The following is a 24,378-nucleotide window of genomic DNA, read 5'->3' as shown; positions in this document are numbered from 1 at the left end:
TCCATGTATATAAAATTGGCTTTTGGATTTTAAAAGTTGCTGTTCAATGGGAAAAGTCAAAAGCAAATATGTTGTGCTTGGAGTTCCACCCTTTCCTTAAAGAGATCTTCACTAGGCATTACTGAATAGAGTTTATCTATTTCTTTAATCCTATTAGTGATCAGCAAAAGTTCCACCTTAGTTTTCCTTCTTGAACCTACTGAATTTGAAATTCTGTCCCCTAAGAAAAGATTTCATTGTATCCCAAATAACCAAATTTGACATTCTCTCAGTTATATTCAATTCAAAAAAATAAAGAAATTTGTTCTTTAATAAAATTTACAAAAGTTGAATCTTGCAACAATGAAATATTAAATCTCCACTGAGGTATGTGAATATTATCAGAGAATTCCAAAGCTAGTTTCATAGGTGCATGATCTGACAACGCAATCACATCATAGGCACACTCAACAACAGAGGGCACCAATCGCGTATCCAAGAAAAAAATTAGATTATTAGATTATGAGGACACTCAGTCCTCGTTTATTGTCATTTAGAAATGCATGCATTAAAAAATGATACAATGTTCCTCTGGTATGATATCACAGAAACACTAGACAGACCAAGACTAAAACTGACAAAAACAACGTAATTATAACATATAGTTACAACAGTGCAAAGCAATACCATAATTTGATAAGAGCAGACCATGGGCATGGTAAAAAAAAGTCTCAAAGTCCCGATAGTCCCAACGTCTCACGCAGACGGTACAAGGAAGAAAACTCTTCCTGTTATGAGTTTCCAGCGCTGCAAACTTGCCAATGCAGCATCCTGGAAGCACCTGACCACAGTCTGACTCTGAGTCCGTCTGAAAACTTCGAGTCTCCGACTAGCCCTCCGACTCCGAGCACCAAGGAAATTTAAATCTCCAAATGTCGACCAGACCGTATTCTAATAAAAAAGAATTAATACATGTCACAGCTTTATTAGGAAGAGACGGATTGGTGGACGATCTGTCAATCAATGGGTTAAGACAATAGTTAAAGTCGCCACTCATAATCAACTTACATTTATTTAAATTTGGCAGTACAGAAAATAGCTTCTTGAAAAAATCAGGGCTGTCTACATTAGGTGCATATACACATACCAAAGCCACTTTTTGACCACACAACAAACCAGTAACAATTAAGTATCTTCCAATTAAATCAGTAACAGTATTAAAATGAACAAAAGGGATTTTAGAATTAATAAAAATAGATACCCTTATTTTATTTACTGATAAAGAATGAAATAAGGGTCCCATCCAAAATTTAAAATAGCGATTTTCATCTTGTCTACGGATGTGCGTCTCCTGCGCAAAAATATCTGCATGAAGTGTTTTTAATTTCTTAAAAATCTTTCTGCGCTTAATAGCTTGGTTCACACCATTTAAATTCCAAGATATTACATTAATTTTGTTAAGATCCATATTTAAAATTCAATTAAAAAATTTTATAAAGTAATCTAACGTGCAGGCGCAGCCTAAATCAGAAGAACGGGTGAAGCTTGACTCGATCAGAAAGAAAAGCAAGATTATCGACAAAGAAAAACCCTTCAGGACTGCCCAGTCGAAAAACAACTGACCTAATAGACCCACCCAACTCCCCCAAAAGCCCAGAAACCGTCCAACAGGTGAACGACATGCTAATCTACTGACCCGAAACCCGGGTCTCCAGTTGGCAGCTCCATTTACAAACTTAAAAATTACCACCACCAAAAAGACATAAAAAGAATACATAAAGAAGTAAACAAATTCCAAATATTTTCATATTATGTCTAACGGTAGTTAAGACCGAATTAACGATGGCCATCTTAAATCCATTTAATATACACAGCCATGTATTCAAACAAAAGGATAAATCCAATCAACCAATATATACTACGACTAATAGTAAAAACTTAAATCAAGGAAAAAATAAGTAAAAATATATGTGTTAAATTCAGAACTACATGAATTGTTAAAGCAAACAACAACAGAGCTAAGTAAGTTAACCATGTCCGTATTCGAACATTGATAAAACGAAGAGCGGACTTTCATCAATGGCGTTACAAACTACTCCCAGCTAAGGATCAACTTTTCAAATTGCTTATGAAGTGGACTTAAACTCTTTTATAAATTTCCAAACATGTTCTGGAGAGTCAATCCATTTTGGACGAGCATTGGGTGGAGTAATCATCAGACGAGCCGGGTAACGCAGTGACGGTGACAGGTCATTTTAAAAAATTCCGTCATCACTTCCTGATATTTAATTCTTTTGGCATAGGTCTCTGGGGCAAAATCTTCCACTATATGAATCTGAACTTCATTACAGATTAGCTTATCCCTTTTCCTTGCATTCATAAGAATAGCTTCTTTGGTTGTAAAATAATGCAAACAGAGAATTCCAGGACGTGGTTTAATTTCGGCTGATGATTTAAAATGCTGAATTCAGTGGGCTGTGTCCAATATCAGACAGGCTTTGAGATTGTCTCTAAAAAGTGAATACAATATGTTCGAACAAAACTTCAGTGGCTCACCGGTTTCCGTATTTTCAGGCAAACCCAGTATACGTAGATTCATCCTGCGATTTCTGCTTTCCAAATCAATCGTTTTCTTCTTAATTCTTGATAATTCTGAAGTATTCTCATTAATTTTCTTTTCCATAAAAGACACCTTCAAATTCTGTTCCTTAATGGATTGATCCATTAATTTAAATTCCCTTTCAATTCTGTGAGTACTCTGCTTAAGCGTCTGATATCAATCTTCCAAATTCTTCAAAGACTCCTGAATAGCAATGATGGTTTTTTTCAAACAATTCATTAGCTTTCGTCAATTCATCCATTTTGGTATCCAGCGTACCAATCTTCACATTAATAGCTTCTATTAAAGAGAGCATTCTTTCTGAAGTAGAAACTTCCTCTGATTTCTCTGTTGCAGCTCAGGAAGAGTTTCAGTTCAGGCCATTGTAATTAACTCGTAAAATCCTTCAGCAAATATAATAAATCTTCAAACTTGAAATGGATCTAACAGTGGAAAGTAAGTTGTGAAAGACGGAGCTGAGACAAAAAACGTCTTACTCCATACGCTGCCAAATGGGGACTCACCTAATGATTCTTTTAGTTGCTCTCTGTACATTTTTAAGACTTCCCAATCCTCTATCTTCCCGCTAATTTTTGCTTTGTTGTATGCTCTCTCCTTTGCTTTTACATTAGCTTCGACTTCCCTTGTCAGCCATGGTTGTACTATCTTACCAGGTCAGCATTTCTTTGTTTTGGGATACATCTATCCTGCCCTTTCCTCATTTTTTCCAGAAACTTAAGCCATTGCTGCTCTTCTGTCACCCCTGCCAGCATCTCCTTCCAATTTACTTTGGCCAACTCCTCTCTCATACCACTATAATTTCCTTTATGCCACTGAAATACTGCTATGTCAGACTTTACTTTCTCCCTATCAAATTTCAAATTGAGTGCAATCATATTGTGATCACTGTCTCCTAATGGTTCATTTATCTTAAATTCTCTAATTGCCTCTGGTTTATTACATAACACCCAAACCAGTATCGCTGATCCCCTAGTAGGCTCAATGATAAACTGCTCCAAAAAGCCATCTCATAGGCATTCAACAAATTCACTCTCTTGAGATTGTTACGAGAATACACATAAAATTAAGATGTTTGCTGGCCTGGGCGAGCATCAGTGGCATCAGCAGTTGGTCTGCCACCTGCCCTCAGGGGAAGGAGAGATAAGGAACAATGGAGCAGCGTCTGGAGATGTGTAATGAAGGGATGTGGGAGGAAGAGCTGTCTGGAGCGGCTCCCCCCTTTGAACCCTGAACTGTTTGAAGTGATGGACAGGCGATACCCCAGCAGGGGGATAAAAAGGGACAGGTTCGCTAAGACAGACACACACGCCACCCGAGGTAACGAGACCCTGGAAGCGGTACGCTTCTCACGAGTGGGTGAGAAGTGCCAGACAACGACCAGGGTGGAAAGGTACGATCAGCGGGAACCCGGTGTGTGTCCGCCCTTGCCTGGGTGCCGGGTTCACTGCAGAGGATCGACCGCATCTGGAGGAGGGGTCACAGTCGGTGACCTCAGGTGACATCACCAAGGACCCGCCCAAAAGCTGTTTGTGAGCCATCCCGCTGGTCTGTGAGTGAAGCAGTGTTCTGAATGATCAGTTGTTCCTATTCTGTCTCTCTTCCCCCACCTTGTCCATCGCCATGGCAACGATTACTGCGAACTGAACTACAAACTGGACTGAACTTTGAGTCATTTTGAAATTGGTCATTTACCCCTAGACAACGATAGAGCTTGATTGATGCTGTTATCTTAATTCTGTGCACATGTGTGGTTATCATTGTTGAATTGTTGCATTTATTATCCTTTCGATTACTGTGTTGCTTGTTTCTTTAATAAAACTTTCTTAGTTCTAGTACTCCAGACTCCAACTGAGTGATCCATTTCTGCTGGTTTGGCAACCCAGTTACGGGGTACGTAACATAAGTGGGGTTCTCGTCCGCGATTTTGAACGCTAAATTTGGGACGGAGTAAATTGATTGGGTTAAAATTCCCGAAAGAAAGAAAAGACAAACAGCAGAAATGGAGGTTGAGGAATTTATAAAGGCGCCGACCTTGGAGGCATTAGAGGATGCCAGGAAATCGGAATTGATAGCTGTGGCAAAACGGGTGAATCTTGCTAAGGTGAAGTCGACAATGAGGAGAGAGGAGATACACAGAGCTATTGTAGAGCACTATGTATCTAAAGGTGTGTTTCCCCAAGGTGAGCTGGGGGAGGTGTCTATTGAAAAACCTGCTGGAGACGCGGTACAGGTACAGCTGGAAAAACTGAGACTCGAGCACGAGTTCCGGGTACGGCAGTTAGAAAGGCAGGAGAGAGAGAAAGAGGTAGAAAGACAAGAGAGAGAGAAAGAGGTAGAAAGGCGAGAGAGAGAGAAAGAGGTAGAAAGGCAAGAGAGGGACAGACAGTTGGAGAGAGAGGAGAAACAGAGGGAAAGGGAATTTGAGCTGGAGAAGTTAAAGATAAGGGCCGAGCAGGGGCTCGTGCCGAACCAAGGTGGAGGGTTCCGGGCGACCCAGGAGGTTAGGCTGGTTCCCCCATTTGACGATACCGATGTGGATCGGTACTTTCTCCATTTCGAAAAAGTGGCCATAAGTCAGGAATGGCCGAGGGATAAGTGGGTTGTCTTACTTCAGAGTGTACTGAAAGGGAAAGCCCAACAAGCTTACTCCGCTTTATCCGCGGAAGATGCCCAGAAGTATGAGGTGGTGAAGGAGGCCATCCTCAGGATTTATGAGTTGGTCCCGGAGGCATACCGGCAGAGGTTCCGGAATGCGAGGAAGCGGTGGGACCGCACGTATTTGGAGTTTGCTCGCGAGATGCAAACATATTGTGAGCGTTGGTGCGCCTCGAAAGGGGTAGAGGGGGATTATGACAGACTGCTGCAGCTGATTCTGATTGAGCAGTTTAAAGGTTGTGTCCCTGAGGGTATGAGACCCTACCTCGATGAGAAAGAGGCAGCCACGTTAGCCGCAACTGCTAAGTTAGCGGATGAGTATGCGTTGACGCATAAAATGAAGTTTGCCCCGAGTAAAGGCTACCAGAAGGGTAGTCAGGACGGCGGGGAGAGTCCACCGGAAAAGTCAGAAAGTAAGCCGGGGACTAGTGAAAAGGATAAGGTAGACCGGGAGCAGTCTGGTAGGAAGTCTCCTGGGGTCGTCTGTTATAATTGTGGGAAAGTCGGACACTTTGCGTCCAGGTGCTTTGCCCCAAGGAAGGAGACGGGGAAAGGAAAAGCGGAAATTTTGAATGGCTGTATTGAGCTGTTAAGTGAACCGCTAGGGAAGGACAGGTCTGAAAAAGTCCAGGAAGGGCGCGAGAGGTTTATCTCGGCCGGACTGGTGTCAGTGAAAAAGAGGTTAAAACCAGTTCCAGTGCGGATCTGGAGAGACACGGGAGCGTGTCAGTCACTAATACTGAAGAGTGTATTTTTAGCTCAGAGACCCAGACTGGGGAGGTAGAGGTCAAAGGTGTTGGGGAAGGGACAGAGTCGGTCCCTTTGCACCAGATACATTTACAGAGCAACCTGGTCTCTGGACTAGTCACGATCGGGGTGAGGTCCGAATTACCGATGAAAGACGTGGAAGTCTTGCTCGGTAATGACATCGCCGGAGGAATCGTGTTCCCAGTCGTGAGATTGACGGGTCAGCCTGCCAGCATGGAGGCCCCGCCCGCGATGGTGAATTTGGCTGAAACATTTCTGCCAACCTTGTATGAGACAGGGTGTAGTGAGATAAGAGGTAGTGAGGGAGCTGGGACGGACGTAGCAGTAGCCAGGAAAGAATTTGTGCAGACGCAGGAGCGAGACGAGGGGCTGATGGTTTTGGCCGAGACCGCTCTCTCTGACACAGCCTTGACAAGCTATTGTGCGGATAAGGAGGTGCTAAGGAAGAAAGGGAAATCAAGTACAGCATCCGCAGATGAGGAGTGGGGGGTGGTGCAAAAGAGTTATGGGGATGAGGTTTTTAACATGGCCCACGAGGTACCCCCCGGTGGACATTTTGCGGTGCTGGAGGAAACAGTTGGTGGAATCATGAAAGAGAGTTACCGGCTGCCCAGGGGGAAAAATGTTATTGATCATGACCGACGCGAACTGAGACGGTCACCGGCTTTTGATATGCTAACAAACCTAGTCGGTGTTAGCGTGGAAATCAATGAAGCTAGGGGCCCCTTGCTAAGAGGAAAAAACCATTTTGAAAAGATTAGGATGGGATCGGTCAGATGGGAGAAGGCTATTGTTTTGGCCAGGTCTACTGATAAGGTCTCTCCCTTAATCCCCCAAGGAGTAATTAAACGACTCGCACCCATGTGTTTGATTGTCCCGAGGAAATGCAAAGAACTGGGACGTTGGGTGATTGTGGTTACAATAGGGCGGCCAAGTAAACAACACCCATATTTTTTGAGTAATTCAGTGACTAAAGGGCTGATGAACACAGAGGTGTGTATTGGCAATTTAATACGGCTGTCTGAAGCCAGCTTGATAGTGAACCTTGAAAAAAATGAATTCGGCCACACGAGAGTCACTTACCTGGGAATTGTGGTGACACAGGGGCAGCTGGCAGTGATGCAAGCTACAGTGCAGGCTATCGCTGACCTCCCAACCCCGACAGACAAGAGGGCCCTCAGAAGGCTTTTGGAGATGGTGGGGTACTGCAGGAAGTTTTGCAATAACTCTGCGGTCAATACCCGTCCCCCTCCTACTAAGCCCTTGCGAGAGAAAATTGAGTCGGAATGGGACGACCCTTGTTGTTGTGGTCCGGGACAAAACCAAATGAGAGGTTACATTGGTCGCAATTCATCAGTGTTTTTGGCCACTATGAAGTTTGCTGAGTTGGAGCCTGGTCTAAGGGATTATTAATAACACGTGTAAAAGGAACAGAAAATGTGATGACTGTCTGTCAAGGTGTTGACAGCTTCAAATTCTCTGTATTAGCTAAATAACTGTTAAAGATGTATATTGTGTATGTATCAGATAATGTAGTCATGTTTGTAATTTTTACCTCCCGGTAAAAATCCTTAAAGGGGGGAAGTGTTACGAGAATACACATAAAATTAAGATGTTTGCTGGCCTGGGCTAGCATCAGTGGCATCAGCAGTTGGTCTGCCACCTGCCCTCAGGGGAAGGAGAGATAAGGAACAATGGAGCAGCGTCTGGAGATGTGTAATGAAGGGATGTGGGAGGAAGAGCTGTCTGGAGCGGCTCCCCCCTTTGAACCCTGAACTGTTTGAAGTGATGGACAGGCGATACCCCAGCAGGGGGATAAAAAGGGACAGGTTCGCTAAGACAGACACACACGCCACCCGAGGTAACGAGACCCTGGAAGCGGTACGCTTCTCACGAGTGGGTGAGAAGTGCCAGACAACGACCAGGGTGGAAAGGTACGATCAGCGGGAACCCGGTGTGTGTCCGCCCTTGCCTGGGTGCCGGGTTCACTGCAGAGGATCGACCGCATCTGGAGGAGGGGTCACAGTCGGTGACCTCAGGTGACATCACCAAGGACCCGCCCAAAAGCTGTTTGTGAGCCATCCCGCTGGTCTGTGAGTGAAGCAGTGTTCTGAATGATCAGTTGTTCCTATTCTGTCTCTCTTCCCCCACCTTGTCCATCGCCATGGCAACGATTACTGCGAACTGAACTACAAACTGGACTGAACTTTGAGTCATTTTGAAATTGGTCATTTACCCCTAGACAACGATAGAGCTTGATTGATGCTGTTATCTTAATTCTGTGCACATGTGTGGTTATCATTGTTGAATTGTTGCATTTATTATCCTTTCGATTACTGTGTTGCTTGTTTCTTTAATAAAACTTTCTTAGTTCTAGTACTCCAGACTCCAACTGAGTGATCCATTTCTGCTGGTTTGGCAACCCAGTTACGGGGTACGTAACAAGATTCATTACCAACCTGATTTTCCCAACCCATCTGCGGCATCCCAGCGGCAGTATGGACCCTGCCATCAGGGTCCTTTCACCCTTATTTTCTTAATTCAAATTCTATGTCACATCTTTCTAATGATTTGATGCCATTCTTTACTAGCAGAACCACACTACCCCCTCTGCCTACCTTCCTATCCCTTCGATACAATCTGCCCCACAGGTCTTTTAAAACCTTTATCCTCTCACAACATATTTATGCCCTTTACATATAGATTTCCCTCTGCTGAAGGGAAAAGACTCTGACCATCCACCTTACTGATGCCCCTCAAGCGTATATAACCCCTTCAGCCCTTATACTCCAGAGAAAAGTCCCTGTCTATCAGTTCTCTGCTTGTAACTCCAGTCCTCTCGATATAACTCCAGTTCCCAGAGACATCGTTGTGAATATTTTCTACTCCCTTTCCAGCTCAAATGACATATTTCCTGCGGCTCTGTGACCGAAACTGCACATAGTTCACCAAGTAAAGTCTCAGGAATGTCTTGTGCTCAGTCACATGACCTCCAAGGAATTGAACTCAGTGCTCCAACTGGTGAAGGCAAACATATTAGATGTCTCTTCACCACCCTGTCTACCTATGTTGCCACTTTTAGGGATCTATGTATTTACACCCTTTTGTCTCTCTGATTTACAACACTCACCAGGGCCCTGCCATTTATGAAGCAGGCACCACCCAATCTAAATTACCAAATTGGCTCACTCTGTTTCTGTCTGAGTTAAATTACATCTGCCATTTCCTTGCTCGTGTTCCTAATGAATCTATATCACAAACTTCAGAATTGTCCGCTATACCACCAATTTGGTGTCAGCTGTGAGTGTATGAGTTAAGCCATTTACATTCCCATCCAAATCACCAATGCATATGAGAAACAAGAGAGCAGAGTGCTCTGATCTAAAATCGGAAGTGAGGATTCAAAAGGGCCAAGGATGGAGGAGAACAGACATTTCAGAGGGTCACAAGAACTGGAGGAAGGTAGAGAGTGTTAGTGTGAGGCTACAGAAGAATTTATGTCTGATTGTTATTTATCCATGATTTAATAAACCTCTGAGCTCCCACCTCGTCTTCCTGTGCTCCAGAGAAAACAGCCTATCCAGTCTCTCATTGGAACTCAAGCCCTCCAGTCCCAGTCACTTCCTTGTGAACCATTCTGTGCCCTTTCCAGCTGAATCACATCAAGGTGACCAGAACTATACACAATATCCCAAGTGCCATCCAACCAACATCCTGTACAGTTGTAACATAACATCCCAACACATGTACTCAATGGCCTGATCAATGAAGGCAAGTGAAGTCGAGCACTTTCTTCACCACTGTGTCTACCTTCGTAGGCACTTTCAGAAATTCTACCCTGAGATCCCTCCATTCTGCAACTAATCTTTTGCTCTGGTTTAACTGACTAAAATATAATGTTCAGCATTTCTCTGAATTAAATTCTATCTGGCCCAATTTTGTAGTTGTTCTATGTCCCATTCTAAATGAACGACCTACTTCACTTCAGAATACCATCAGTTTTGGTATCAACTGCAAACTTAGTAAAGATGCCAAATATATTCTCATACAAATTGTCAATATATTTGATAAACAAAATACACAGCACCTTCCCCAGCAGTACCGCTGGTCACAGGCCTCCAATCTACTTCATTAAAAAAGTAAATTTATTTATCAGCATACACACCCATGACAAACAACATGGGACCAGGCACGGATCCCTGTAGCACACGACTGTCACAGGTCTCTGATCTGAAAAGGGTACTGATATATAGAGGCAGAAGAGGCCACAGAGGGAGGACAGCAGAACTGTGAGAGTTTGTCAGGATGTGAAGATGTTACAGGGAGAGTGAGAGGCTGAGGACCAAGGAGGGATGTGAGCCCGAGGATGAGAATGGAAAACCTGCACTATGGAGCTGGTGCAGTAAGGCACTGACAGACACTCACCATTCCCATGGTGGCAGGCGGGAAGAGATTATGCCCACTGTGGAGAAACACTCGTCCCACCAGACCCTACCAGTCTGCTCGCATGTCTGCTTGATAATGGCAGGGAGCAAGGAGCAGCTCACCTGATCCATTTGCTGTCTTATCCGTCTTTCGACATTAATCAGCAAACTCCAGAAGCCAATTATATCATCTCATTCTTCAAAACCGCAGCATGTACAGACCAACCCCACTTCAGTTCAGCTGCCTCCGCCCCATCCAGAGTAAAGCCTCACCTCCACCCCCATCCCAAACTAAACTACTTGGGATGATATAAATATCGATATAAACTAAGGCTAGGTGGAAAGGGTTAATGGGGACAGATGGTGAATACAATTATCGTATTGACCTGGTTTAATGATTCTAGTAGTAGGAGTTTGTTGATTCTCACTTTAACAGAATGTTACAGCACTATCACAGGCCATTTGGCCCATCATCTCTCTACCAGCCATTGGGAACTCATCCATATTCCGATACTTGGCCTGTAGCCTTGGTAATTCAATGGTTTGAACATAGAAAACATGGAAACATAGAAAAGCTACAGCACAATTCAGGCCCTTCAGCCCATGATGCTGTGCCTAACATGTACTTATTTTAGAATAGAGGGTTACCCATAGCCCTCTATTTTTCTAAGCTTCATGTTTGATGAGACATTTCTGAAATACCACCCGTGACTCCACTTTCACCATCCTCTCTGGCAGTGTACTCCAGGTACTCAACACTGTCTGGGTGAACAGGACCTCCTCACCCCACCCTGTACAGCACATCTATCCACTTCTGATATGGGGGAAGCTCTCTGCAACCTACCCAAACTCTACCCCACATGATTTTCTATATCCAAAATCATATCCCCTCTAAAGCAGGGATCAATGTTTGTCTGTCATCTATATCAAGGATCTGGATGATAATGTGGTAAAACGGATCAGCACATTTGCAGATGACAGCAAGATTGTGTGTGTAGTGAATAGCGAGGAAGGGTATTGTAGCTTGCAGTGATCCGGGAAGGCAGACAGATTATTCCTTGAAAGTGGTGTCACGTGTAAAGAGAACTCTAGGCACACTGGCCTTCATAAATCAAAACATTGGGTACGGGAGTCAGCATGTTAACTTGAACTTGATGAGGCCAAATTCGGAGTATTGTGCGAATTCTGGTCACCTTTCCACAGTTTATCACCTGTCCCAGAGAACGCTTGAAGCTGTAACAACAGGGAGAATAAATGCACATTTCCAAAACTTCAAACAATCAAGCGAAGTGGACAGGGTTTTGTGAAGGTGATTCCACGTTTCACAATTACACTCGAATCTTTGGAGTGGGAACACAAGCTGCGGATAAAGGAAACGGTGGTTGTCCTGAACTACAATGTCCATTTGATAAGCTGCTCCTTCACAGGGTATCAGGAAAATGAAAGCTCACCGTGAATACTGAACTTACTGGTGACATAAAGAGAGATGGGAACGTTCAGTTGTGAAGATGGGGTAAGGAGGCTATAGAGAGACATTGTGAGAGGAAGTGAGATTGTACATTTTTGCAGGAAAATATGCAATAAAGCACATTATCTAAATGTTGAAAGATAGCAGAATGTTATCTGAAGAGGTTCCTGCCTGAAACGTTATAACGTTTGAAACGTTCACGGTTGCTGCCTGAGCTGTGTTTTATTTGAATGTCAGAACTCTGGTCTTTATTCTTTTTCCAGAATATCATCGGTTAATTTTCGGAGCATTCAGAAGAAATTTGAAGAGGTGTGCGTCAGTTATCTAGGGCGTTATGTGGTAATGTCACTGACCAACCTTCGATATCGGATCTGTGCATCTGTTGTTTTTTTACCCGGAGCGCTGGGTTTCTGTTCCGTTGCGGCCAAACCGTTGAAAACTGGCGGTTGTGGATCATAAAGATGAGAAGCCGCCCTCTACTCTGTCACGGACTGTTTCCAGCCCTCCCAATCTCTAACACTCTCTCTCTCCCCCACCCCCCCTCCCGCACTGTCCATCACTCTGTCTCCACCCCTCCCGTCTCTCTCTCTCTTCCTTGCCCGTCACTTTGTCTCCTCCCCTCTCTCTCTCTGCGCGTTTCTCGGACAGGTCGGGGCGCTGTGTATAAAAGATGACACCAGTACACAGTTTGTTACTGAACGACGACTGGAGTGAAGCGGCGTTATGTCTGGCAGAGGGAAAGGAGGCAAAGGACTCGGCAAAGGCGGAGCCAAGCGGCACCGTAAAGTGCTCCGGGACAACATCCAGGGCATCACCAAACCGGCCATCCGCCGTCTGGCTCGGCGTGGCGGCGTCAAGCGGATCTCGGGTCTGATCTACGAGGAGACCCGTGGGGTGCTGAAGGTTTTCCTGGAGAACGTGATCCGGGATGCGGTCACCTACACCGAGCACGCTAAGCGCAAGACTGTCACTGCCATGGATGTGGTGTACGCTCTGAAACGCCAGGGCCGCACTCTCTATGGCTTCGGCGGTTGAGGAACTCTTCGTTCTTCCAAACACAAAACAAAGGCTCTTCTAAGAGCCGCCCACCGCCTCACGGAGAGAGCAGTGACCGGGGAGAGCAGGTCCCATAGCATTGACCCGAAATGTTAACTCTTATGCGATTAATGTTAAAACAAAGGGTGACAATTGTCCCATGGATTTGAACCCGCTCGGAACATTCTGGGCGGTATAGGGTCACGAACAACACCGTTGTTACATTAAAGAGATTAAATTCCCATTCTCTTGTGAGAACAATAACCCAGAGAGCGGAAAGAAGAGCGTTGAAAGTACCCCAGCTGGCCTGAAATTTGAAAAGCCCGCCAGAAAGTTTATAAACCGTAGCCTGCAAAAATAAGCATTGACTCATGAATTCGATCAAGATTTATTTTACGGTAACACCCTAAGTGTTAATTAACTCACCAGTTTGAATGTTTCTGGACATTTAGTTTCCAAAAGCCGATCCAGTTTATACTCGCGGTCTGTCTGTATGAACGCGATTCTGCATTAGTCTCTCGCAAACTCGGTCTAAGGAGAGTTTGTAACATGAAAAAAGTTCTGTGAAAGAACCGGAATTCCAGTGTCTACAGGCTGATGTGTCCTCGTGAGTTGATCATGTACTCGAGCAGAAATGGGACCGGGAGACGATTGAAACCCATTCTCCACGACTGTAACAACCGCAGATACCTAGAAAACTTGGTGATCATAACCAGCTGTTCACGGCAGGGGTCTGGGGACAGAGACACCCTGAGGGCAAGGGAGAAGTTTATCTCTGATGTTCGCGCTGCCGTTAACCCAACGGCACAGAACTGCTGATTCTCTGTGTTGGTGGGTCCGGCCGTGTTGGAGTCTGTAACAAACTGGGATGAATTATTGAACAATATTAAACAAAACACCCACAGGGAAGGATCAGAGGAAATCGGCGTGTCGGAAACACAAAAGGTGAATGAATAGGAAATGACAGCCCTTTCCACTGCTGAGTTAGTGGCTCTTAAAAGAGCCTTTTGTTGTGCTTGGTGCCGAGGCCGGATTCAGGCGCGCTCCCCACGGATGCGGCGGGCCAGCTGGATGTCTTTGGGCATGATGGTGACTCGCTTGGCGTGGATGGCGCACAGGTTGGTGTCCTCAAAGAGCCCCACCAGGTAAGCTTCACTGGCCTCCTGCAGGGCCATGACGGCCGAGCTCTGGAAGCGCAGGTCGGTCTTGAAGTCCTGAGCGATTTCCCGCACCAGGCGCTGGAAGGGCAGTTTGCGGATGAGCAGCTCGGTGGATTTCTGGTAGCGCCGGATCTCCCTCAGAGCCACGGTGCCGGGCCGGTAGCGATGGGGCTTCTTCACTCCGCCCGTGGCTGGGGCGCTTTTCCGTGCCGCTTTGGTGGCCAGCTGTTTGCGGGGAGCTTTCCCTCCGGTGGACTTGCGCGCTGTTTGCTTGGTCCGGGCCATTCTCCTTCAGCGGTCCGAGTAATCTGAATTACGGAAATTGAAATGTAGGAGTAGAATTCGTGGCTGGCTTTTAAAGGGTTGATGAAGGGCCGCCCAATTCCCTCTGATTGGTTCTAAGGGAAATGTCCATTACCAGGTTTCAGTGCTGCAATTGGCTGCTTTTCCTTCATCGGTTTGAAGCTGACTGGGGGTGGGGAGGTGGTTTGAGTTTTGGGTATTCCCCCCGTTGAAAATTACTGGAAGCTTTTATTCCTTCTACCAGAGTGCATGGCCTCCACTACTTTCCGGCTGCCATTCTTTGACCATTCTCCCAATCTGTCTCAGTCCTTCTGCAGACACCCTGCCTCAACAACACTCCCTGTAACACCACCAAGCTTCATATCCACGAATCTGACCACAAAGCCGCCAATTCCATCGTCCATATTATTAACATGTAAAAAGAAGCGGTCCGAACACTGACACGTGTCAGGCAGTCAACGAGAAAAGGCCACCCGCCCCCCATATTCCTCCTCTTTGCCTCCTGCCAGTCAGCCAATTGTCTATCCATGCTACGATCGTTCTTGTATTACCATGGACTCACAACTTGTTAAGCAGCCTCATGAGTGGCACCTTGTCCAAGGCCTTATGAAAATCCAAGTAAACAGTGTCCACTGACTCTCATTTGTGCATCCTGTCTGTTATTTCCTCAAAGAATTCCAACAGACTTCCCTTGCAAGAAATCATGCTAACTTGACCTCGAAGCCTCATCCTTAGTAATGGAATCCAACACCTTCACTACCACTGAAGTGTGGTTAATTGGCCTGTAATTTCCTTTCCTCTTGCCTTTTACCTTTCCAAAGAGTGGAGTGATGTTTGCAATTTTCCAGTCCTTCTAAACCATTCCGGAATCTAATGAATGCACACTTCTGTCCCATGACACTCGAAATTCTGGCATGTTGCTAGTATCATCCACAGTGAAGTCTGATGCATTATTAAGTTAATTCAGTATTTTTGTCCCCCAATACTATCTCTCCAGCATAATTTTCCAATTGTCTGATATCCACTCTCCTCCCTCTTTTACTCTATATATCTGAGAAATGTTTTGGTATCCTATTTATAGTATTTACCTTCATACTTAATCTATTCTTTTCTATGTTTTTTTAGTTTCCTTCTGTTTGTTTTTGAAAGCTTCCCAGTCTTTAATTTCCTACAATTTTTTCTATATTATCTGCTCTCTCTTTTGCTTTATGCTGTCTTTGATTTCCTTTGTCAGCCATAGTTACTTCATCATCCCTTTAGAATACCACTTCATCTTTGGTATGTATCAATCTTCTGCCTTCCAACATGCCCCCAGAAACTCCAGTCATTGCTGTTCTGTTGTCATTCATTTTTCAATCAACTTTAGCTGGTTCCTCTCTCATGCCTCTGTAATTTCCCTAGCACTACAGTAATAATGATACATCTGAGTTTATCTTATCCCTTTGAAATTGCAGAATGAATTCTATCATATAATGATTACTATCTCCAAAGGGTTCGCTTACCTTGAACTCCATAATCCTGTCTGGTTCATCACAGATCATCCAATCCAGAATTGCCTTTCCCCAAGTAGGCTCAACCATGAGCTGCTCTAAATAGCAATCTTGTAGGCATTCTGCAAATTCCCTCTCAAGATCCAGCATCAAATTGATTTTCCCAATCTACTTGCATACTGAAATCCCCCAGACTATCATAACATTGCCCTTTTTACATGCCTTTTCCATATCCCATTGTAATTTGTATCCCACATCCTGGTTACCATTTAGAGTCCTGTATATAAATCCCATTAGGGTCTTTTTACCCTTGCAATTTCTTAACTCTACACACAAGCATTCTACATCTTCTGAACCCATATCACCTCTTTCTAACATTTGATTTCATTTTTCACCAACAGAGACAGCCCACTCCCTCTCCGAACTTTCAATACAATGTGTATCCTTGGATGCTAAGCTCCCAATTATGATCTTCTTTCAGCCATGTCTCAAAGACGCCGACCTCTAACTTTGCAACAAGATCATCTGACATTCCATTTACTGTGAGCATTCAAATCTACCACATCCAGTCCTGTATTCATAACACTTTTCAATTTTGCCCCATCATCCTGTCCTTTCTCACAGTCTCACTGCACCCTGCATTGTTTACACTAGCGGAGGTGCTGAATACAACAGTAATGAAGTCAAACTGCACCTCTGTAAAACTTGAATCAGACAACACTAGAGTGTCGTGTGCAGTTCTGGTTGTGCCAGTATAGGATGCTCCGGAAAGGGTGCAGAAGAAGTTCACCAGGACTCTACCTGGGTTAGAGTAAAGGAGCCCAATGTAAATGTTGGACAGACTTATGTTTTTCATAGAATATCAGAGGCAGCGGAAGGAACCAACAGAGGTTTTTACAATTATGAGAGGAATAGATGGGGATAGATCATTGGAATCTTTTCCCCATGGTAGAAATGTCAAACACCAGAGGACATGCTTTAAGGTTAGCTACTAATGGAAACAGACAGTTTGCTGGAGTTTAAAAGGCTTTTAGATGGACACGTGAATATGAAGGGACTGGGGGGGATATGGATGATATACAGAAGGGAGACACGTAGTATAAATTGACATCCTGGTTAGCACAATATCATGGGTCAAATAGCCTGTATTGTTCTTTGCTCCTAGAGCTCGAGGGAATTAAGATGGCCAAAAAGGAAATTGAAAAGTCATGAGGAACATTCAAGAAAATTTTATATGCAACCCTCAGGCTCAGCCTGCATGTCTTTGTCTAGGGGAAGACAGCTTCTAGCTCCACCAAACTAAGAAACCTCATTTGTGTGGATGCTGTGTGATGTGTTGCCCGGTTACAAAGAACCAGGGAATCCCTGAAGTTGAATGAATCAGAGGTCAACTTTCCTCCTTTTTCCAATAGTTTCTCCCTGGCTTGTCTCATAGGGACACTAGACATATCTGTCACCAGGAACAGATGCGCCAGGGGCATCCCCCACCTGAAAGTGACCTCCCTCTTTGTAGTGTTCCTGACAACCACTGCCATCCTGCTTGCCTGTACAACCGAGGGTTTCTGCAATTTGGGCCTCACCAGTATCTCAGCAGGAAATCCCAACTCCCCCTCGAGGTCTTCTGGAGCGTCCACTAAGGGGGCCTTGCTCTCAGGCACACCGGGAAATCTGGAGGTTCCCATCACTCTTCCTACTTCCCCAGGCCGGATCACCAGTGGCTTCGACTAGGTGAGCCACGCAGTCCCTCGTTTAAATTTGGTATCCGGCCCAATGCAGCCGCACACTTCCTCAAAAGCAGCTCGAAACACCGGGTGCATGGACAATGTTCCCAGAAAGCTCTCTCCAGCCTTCTCCTTGCAGGCCTCCATGAGCCTCCTCACAAGAGGGGTGTTGGTCCCCACCTTTCATTACCGGAATCATTCCACTGGACCCCCTCCAATGCCAGCACATCTTTTCTGAAATAAGAGGACCATGAGTGTTCATAGTACCACTGACTCAAAGCCTTTGCATTACATCCTTGCTGTTATATTCTCGTCCTCTCAAATAAAATGCTAACATTGATTGTATTTGCCTTCCTTAACATAGACTCAACCTACAAGTTGACCTTTAGGATATCCTGCACAAGGACTCCCAGTCCCCTTGCACCTCAGTTTTTTTTAAATTGTATTTTTGGGAGCGTGAAGAGCAATTTTGGCAGATTCAGGGGTTCCTGGATGTGAAGTGGTGTTGAGGTGCCACTGAAATAATAAGAAGCATGTGGTAGATAATGGGCGATGGGAAGGAATGCAAGACGTTCCTTCTCTCCACTCATCTCAGATCCCCCTTGAGCAAGGTTACACCTGCTTATCACCCCAATCAGGGTCACATGAAGCCATGGGCACAGGTGGTAGATGGTCATATGAGCAGCTGGTGCACATCACTGATGCCAGGTAGACAGCCTCTGAAAAGTATTGATAATTGCTAGGGTTACTGTCTTGTAAAGTTACAACTCAAAAGAAGTCAATCGCAAACCCACTTCTGTGAAAAAATTTGCCAAGAACAATCATGATCATGGATAGAGAAAAGAATAAGAATATATTCAGATTAAAGAGATGGAAGACCATGATCACCAACATCATACGAAACAGCACATAATGATAATGATGATGTGTGACAAAATACCAAGTTATCAGAAGATTGAGGCCGATAAGAAAGACAATGGGGGAACATTCAGAAATGTTAATGGGAGACGAGAGAGATTAACGAAAGGAGACACAGTTCCGAGTATTGTCAGAGACCGGGTTGCTTTGAACTTGAACTGTTTGAAGTTTGATGGACAGGCGATACCCCAGCAGGGGGATAAAGGGCACAGGTTCGCTAAGGCAACAGACACACCATGACACGACGAGGTAACGAGACCCTGGAAGTGCGGTGCCCCCCCACAAGTTGGTGGGAGTTTTGATGAGGACCGACCATAGACGCACAGGGTGAAAAGGTACGATCAGCGGGAACCTGCTGTGTGTGTCCGCCCTTGCCTGGGTGCCGGGTTCACCGCAGAAGAACGATTGTATCCGGAATGGAGGGGTCACAGTCGGTGACCTCAGAAGACATTACAACGGGCTCGCCCAAAAGCTAACTGCAAGGAATATCAAAGGTGTTGAATCCGATTTGAATATCATCATTCACTCTCTCTCTCTCTCCCCCCAATGGCACAACAGCGATTACTGTGAACTGAACTAAACTGAACTCTGTGTCACTTGAGACTGATCATTTTACCCCTAGGCTGCGATAGAGCTTGATTGATCCTATTATCCTAGTTCTGTGTACATGTGTGTTTTATCATTGCTAACCCGTTGCATTTATATCCTTACGTTTAGAGTACTGTGTTACTTATTTCTTTAATAAAACTTTCTTAGTTCCAGTAATCCAGACTCCAGCTAAGTGGTCCATTTCTGCTGGTTTGGCAACCCAGTTACGGGGTACGTAACAGATGCAACAGGGAAAGAGCATTGAAGAATAGGGAGACCCTTCAGCAGTGTAGAGATTTGCAGAGTTTACCTGCCACGTGTTTGCTTGCGCCATGACTTTGGCAAATGCCCAGTCAAATTTGTGCCCCTCTCCTTCATGGGTAGAGAAATTCAAAGGGCAAAGACAAGTCACAAATTATCAGTGGCAACCAAGATTAAGGGAGTGCTCAATAAATGTTAATAATATAAACATTGATGAATTGGGTTGGGTTGTTCTCCGATATTGGCAATTTACTTACAAACTTTTCACCATACAAGGGGACATCGTTAGTGAGCTGTAAAATGTGGTGTGTCATCTGAATGCCTGGTCTTTATATACTCATCAGTCAGCTGGTCAGTTATCATTTCAGAAACTTACTTGAGCTATGGAGAGGAAACCTGGTTGCCAATTGGTTGTTTGACAAATTCCGTGCATTGTGGTCTGGCATTTTGCCTGCATTGGCTCATAAATAGGATTGAGGTCTACAGGTTTGTTTACCATGCTTCTAGGAATTCTCTTGCATGCCATGTCTTTACTTGCACCATGATGTTCACTGATGCCCAGTCGAATTTGTGCCCTTTTTGTTCTTCATGGGTAGAGACGGTCAGCCAGTTGATGTTCATGGAGCTGTGCAGTTAATTTTCTCCCAGTATGGTGGCCATAATATTTGCTGCAGTTCCCGAGTTGGATTTTGTAGACCATATTGCCTTGTATAATAGCCTAGCTCATTCATTTGGTCTGCAAAGTACTCTCCTTAACATTGCTGTTGGCTTATGCACGACTGGAATTCTATGTTCTTAGAGCAGTTGGCCCATCATTTCTGAGATATAGCAAATGTATGGAAGGTCAAACCATTTGGTCACTTCTTGGCTGGAGCATTGTCAACCTCGTAGACATCTTCGTATTAAGTTCAGTGTGTATCTGTTTCATACGAATCCTTTAAAGAGATGTGTCTCCTCTTGAGTCTTCAGTTACGCCATGCTGCAGGTTGTCTCCGCTCCTTGGAACAAAGTTTTGGGACGGTTCATTTCATGTGCATTTGGGTGGTTGCTGTGATAAATAACGAGTGCTGTAAGTGTATGAAGGTCAAGAGAGTAACTAAGGAGAGAGTGGGGTCTGTTGTGGAGCAAAGTGACAACCTGTGTATGGGGCTAGAAGAGGTGGGCAGGGCGTGAAATGAATAGTTCTCAGCTGTATTCACCAAGGAGAAAGGCAATGTGTTTCAGTTGGTGCGGTGATTAGATCCCTTACTGCTGTGACCAGTTCAGTCAAATCTCTCTAAAGCTGTTCCATCTTTATCAAAGATGGACACGGTTCTCCAGCTGTGGCCATACCAGTGGTGTGGCAAGTGCATCCTTGCAAGGAGAGGTTTTGTAGACTTGTACTTTATTCCCTGGAACATAGGAGATTTGGGAGTGAACTGATTGATGTATTCAAGGTCATGAGGGGCATACAGAGGGTAAAAGTGCATTCCCAGGGAAGGGGTATTAATAACAAGACAGCATTAGTTTCAGATCAGAAGTGTGAGATTTATATGGCAGATCAGAGACAGCTTCTTCACACAAAAGGTGGATTGTATTTGGAATGAGCTGGCAGAAATGGTAGTTGAGGCAGGGACATGAGCAATATTTAAAAATCATCTAGATAAATAGATGGCAAGGAAACATTTTGAGGCTATGGGCTAAACAGGAACAGGTGGGACAAGCTTACTGGAAACACAGAATGGACATGTTGGTGAAGGCCCTGTTTCCATGCTCTTTGACTCAATGTATGTCATAGAAAGCCATCTGAAAGCATTGATACCCCACATCCACTTATTGAGTTTACTAGTACCCACTTGAGAAAGGAAACTTGAGACTGCAGAAACTGCCGATGCTGGAATCTGGTGCACTGAACAATCTGCTGGAGGAACGGCGGGTTGAGCAGCATCTGTGGGGGTTGAGGAATTGTCACCGCTTCAGCTGCAGTGGGACACCACTACCAGCCACATCTTCTGATCCTCATCCCTTTCTGTCTTCCGCAGAGACCACCCAACCTCCTGTTTCTGTGACTCCAGCCACAATTTGAAAAGAGCGACCTGTTCATAATGTTCTGTACTCCATCCTCAGTTTGAGAAGAGAGACCTTTCCATAATCTGATGTGTTTTCACAAAGAACCACAAATTCCTAGAGTCAGTCATGGTAGTTAATTCACATTCTGTATGGACAGAAGTGGGCTGAGATCAAATAACTAGCTATGCAGGAAATCCGAGATCATACAGATTTGTAATTGATTTAGGCTTTAGACTACTGATTAATTTATTTTTTTTCTTTGGCGGGCTTTTCAAATTTCGGGTGGGGAGAGACAGTTATTTTCCGCGCTTCTCTGGCGCCGTCTGATCATTGGAGAATTGGACAGTTTGCTGATTGGGTAATTTTATATTACTATTCAGAGAAGGCGCGGAACCACCAATCGTAAGTGTCCTTTCGCAATCCTCCAGAAGCTATAAAGAGGGGGGATCACGAGAGGAATTCCTCATTCTCCGTGTAGTGGTTTGCAAGACCTTTCGTTCTCCTGTATCGGATATTTTACTAATAATCAGTAGATAATCTCGCGCTCGTCCATGAACTTCGTGGAGCAACGCAGAGCGGTGAAATCAGCGGGCGATCAGGAAACAAAGATAGTCCAAACTAATCTTAGTCCCCATTTTATGAAAAGCGCGCCAAGATTATATTTTCATCCTTTAATCTAAAAACATGCAGATGCATGAACAGGATTCACCATCACAGCGTCCCCACTCATTTAAAATAAAGACAAGGTGCAAAATCTCACGTAGGAGATTATTTGATTTTAATCTGCACTTTCATTCGTTTGGTAACCGATTAGTACAAACTCTGACTTCACAGGATGCAATAGCGGCCATGTAGAACGCATCAGATTGTAGACGGGTCACCACCTAAAATCTACAGTCGTAGCAATGACTGTTGGACTGTAGTGTGAAAGGAACCCGAGTGAACCTGTTGTGATCTTGAGGATTCAGCGTTTTTCCAACACAGGGGTACTCCCATTAATGCATCGCATTCACAGCAATTAAATCACATCGACAACAAAAACATCGTCACCTCAATCCTTTCTTGTACAAAGCTTTGTGAGTGGGAGAAAATCGCAACAAATTGACAAGAGGGCAAAATGTCGGTGTTAGTGCAGTGAAACGGGGACGCGACAAGGATTGTGAGGAGTGATGGAAAGTTTACTCAACATTAACAAATAAAATTACCTTTATTTAGAACTTTTCAGACAAGCTTGTTGCGATCCAATGTCGAACATTAGTAAATCTCTTCCCTGGAAATTGTGAGTGGCTCTTAAAAGAGCCGTTGGGTTTATGTCAACACTTTCTTCGGCTTCACTTGGAGCTGGTGTACTTGGTCACCGCCTTTGTCCCTTCTGACACGGCGTGCTTGGCCAGCTCCCCGGGCAGCAACAGGCGCACGGCGGTCTGGATCTCCCGAGAAGTGATGGTCGAGCGTTTGTTATAATGAGCCAGGCGGGAAGCCTCGCCCGCAATGCGCTCGAAAATATCGTTCACGAACGAATTCATAATGCTCATGGCCTTCGAGGAGATGCCGGTGTCGGGGTGAACTTGTTTCATTACCTTGTAGACGTAAATGGAGTAAGTCTCTCGCCTGGTTCTCCTGCGTTTCTTGCCGCCCTTGGCTTGCGCTTTGGACACGGCTTTCTTCGCGCCCTTCTTGGAAGCTTTCGGTTCAGGCATCTCTTCAGTCAATGTCGGAGTCGAAAATAAGCGGAGCCACCTCGCAGTGCCGATTAAATAGACAGTATGCCCCGCCCTATGCTAATAAGGAATCGGGTAGAATAAGTTCTCATTGGTAGGTTTCCATCTAACTTTTTAATTGGACAATGTGAACAGACCAAATGCACCCCACACCCATTGAAAATGGCAAAGCGGGATCTCCCGGTGGCTACCCATTTCAATTCTAAGGGAGAAATAGAGGACTCAGTTTTCTATTATGCTCCGGTAGATGGTTTGACATGTGTGGATAAAACGTTATGCAAAACCTTACAGTTCTTATGCAATAAAATTCTAGAGGTGACATTATCAAGCCAGATGAAGTAATCATTTTTTCAGTTTTCAGCTCCATTTAATTGAACAACCTTCAGATGATGAGGGCCACAGTAAGATTACAGTTCTCAGGGATGATACCTATGTGAATATTGAGTGGAGCAGTGACTGATACAAGAGGTAAATCGATTGGAATGGCCATACCAAGCATTTCTGGAAGGTTGCTTCCATCATTGTAAACTGTTCACAGGAGGATCTAGTACATGGGGAGAGGAGACCGGAAAGGAGAACTAAGGGACATGGGTAGAGTTTCTGTCAGGACCTCAGACCTTTAAGAGTTTTCAAAACTATGAGAAAACTGACCACCCCACAACCTCAAAACTACATGAGAGCCCAAATGTAGTGAGACCCAGTGTTACACAAAGGGGGTAGGATTCATGTTAGAACACGTGGGGAAATTCTCATTTGGGTACCAGGATACCAGCACTTGCAGGTAATTTTTAATCTAACTGAAATAATGGTACTCACCTACAATGAGACAGTTATTTACTCATCTGCTTGGGAGTCTACCTCACGGGAGTGAGATTAAACCAGTCAAAAATAAAAGGGAGAGAGGCCTATTGAAATCAGTGGGAGCAAGTTATGCATCGGGCTAGCCACGGTCAATACCTTAGATTTAGCAGAATTAGAAAATCAGATACAGTCCCTTCAGCAGAAAATGCAGGATATTACTGGGGAAAAGAATCAAGATCAGATACAAACTAATCATATTGGTTTGTGGTGCATCCCAGGTAACTCTGGATACACTTACATTTCTGAAGCTCATTCAAGATACAATGAATCAGATTATTGACCACATTGACCTGATTTTTAAGGAAATGTATAAAACTGACGTCTGTGCTGCACATGCTAGTTGGTTGCTCGCCATGA

At 44.5% G+C, this 24,378-nt stretch overlaps 2 protein-coding genes across 5 annotated transcripts; one reads left to right on the top strand and one right to left on the bottom strand.

Annotated features, from left to right (window-relative positions):
* Positions 1 to 555: 555 nt before the first annotated feature.
* On the bottom strand, positions 556 to 23,146 carry LOC134350765 (histone H3). 4 transcript variants are annotated; one of them, XM_063056425.1, is made up of 3 exons: positions 22,645 to 22,784; positions 13,376 to 14,417; positions 556 to 930 (listed from the first exon to the last, which is right to left on the bottom strand). In XM_063056425.1, the coding sequence occupies exon 2, from the start codon at positions 14,392 to 14,394 to the stop codon at positions 13,984 to 13,986; it is 411 nt and encodes a 136-aa protein (XP_062912495.1). In that variant the 5' UTR covers positions 14,395 to 14,417; positions 22,645 to 22,784; the 3' UTR covers positions 556 to 930; positions 13,376 to 13,983. The 4 variants fall into 4 exon arrangements, with proteins under 4 accessions (XP_062912495.1, XP_062912496.1, XP_062912498.1 ...); XM_063056426.1 differs by lacking the exon at positions 13,376 to 14,417 and having other exon boundaries at positions 566 to 930; positions 22,645 to 23,146; XM_063056428.1 differs by lacking the exon at positions 556 to 930 and having other exon boundaries at positions 14,400 to 14,417; positions 22,645 to 23,146.
* Positions 12,626 to 13,204, top strand: LOC134350770 (histone H4). The gene has a single exon (XM_063056435.1). The coding sequence runs from the start codon at positions 12,638 to 12,640 to the stop codon at positions 12,947 to 12,949; it is 312 nt and encodes a 103-aa protein (XP_062912505.1). The 5' UTR covers positions 12,626 to 12,637; the 3' UTR covers positions 12,950 to 13,204.
* Positions 23,147 to 24,378: the final 1,232 nt, after the last annotated feature.

Source organism: Mobula hypostoma, chromosome 8 (genome assembly GCF_963921235.1).
Source record: "Mobula hypostoma chromosome 8, sMobHyp1.1, whole genome shotgun sequence".
Lineage (NCBI taxonomy): Eukaryota > Metazoa > Chordata > Chondrichthyes > Myliobatiformes > Myliobatidae > Mobula > Mobula hypostoma.
Note: the sequence above shows the minus strand (reverse complement) of the source record. Positions and strands in the feature narration are given on the sequence as shown.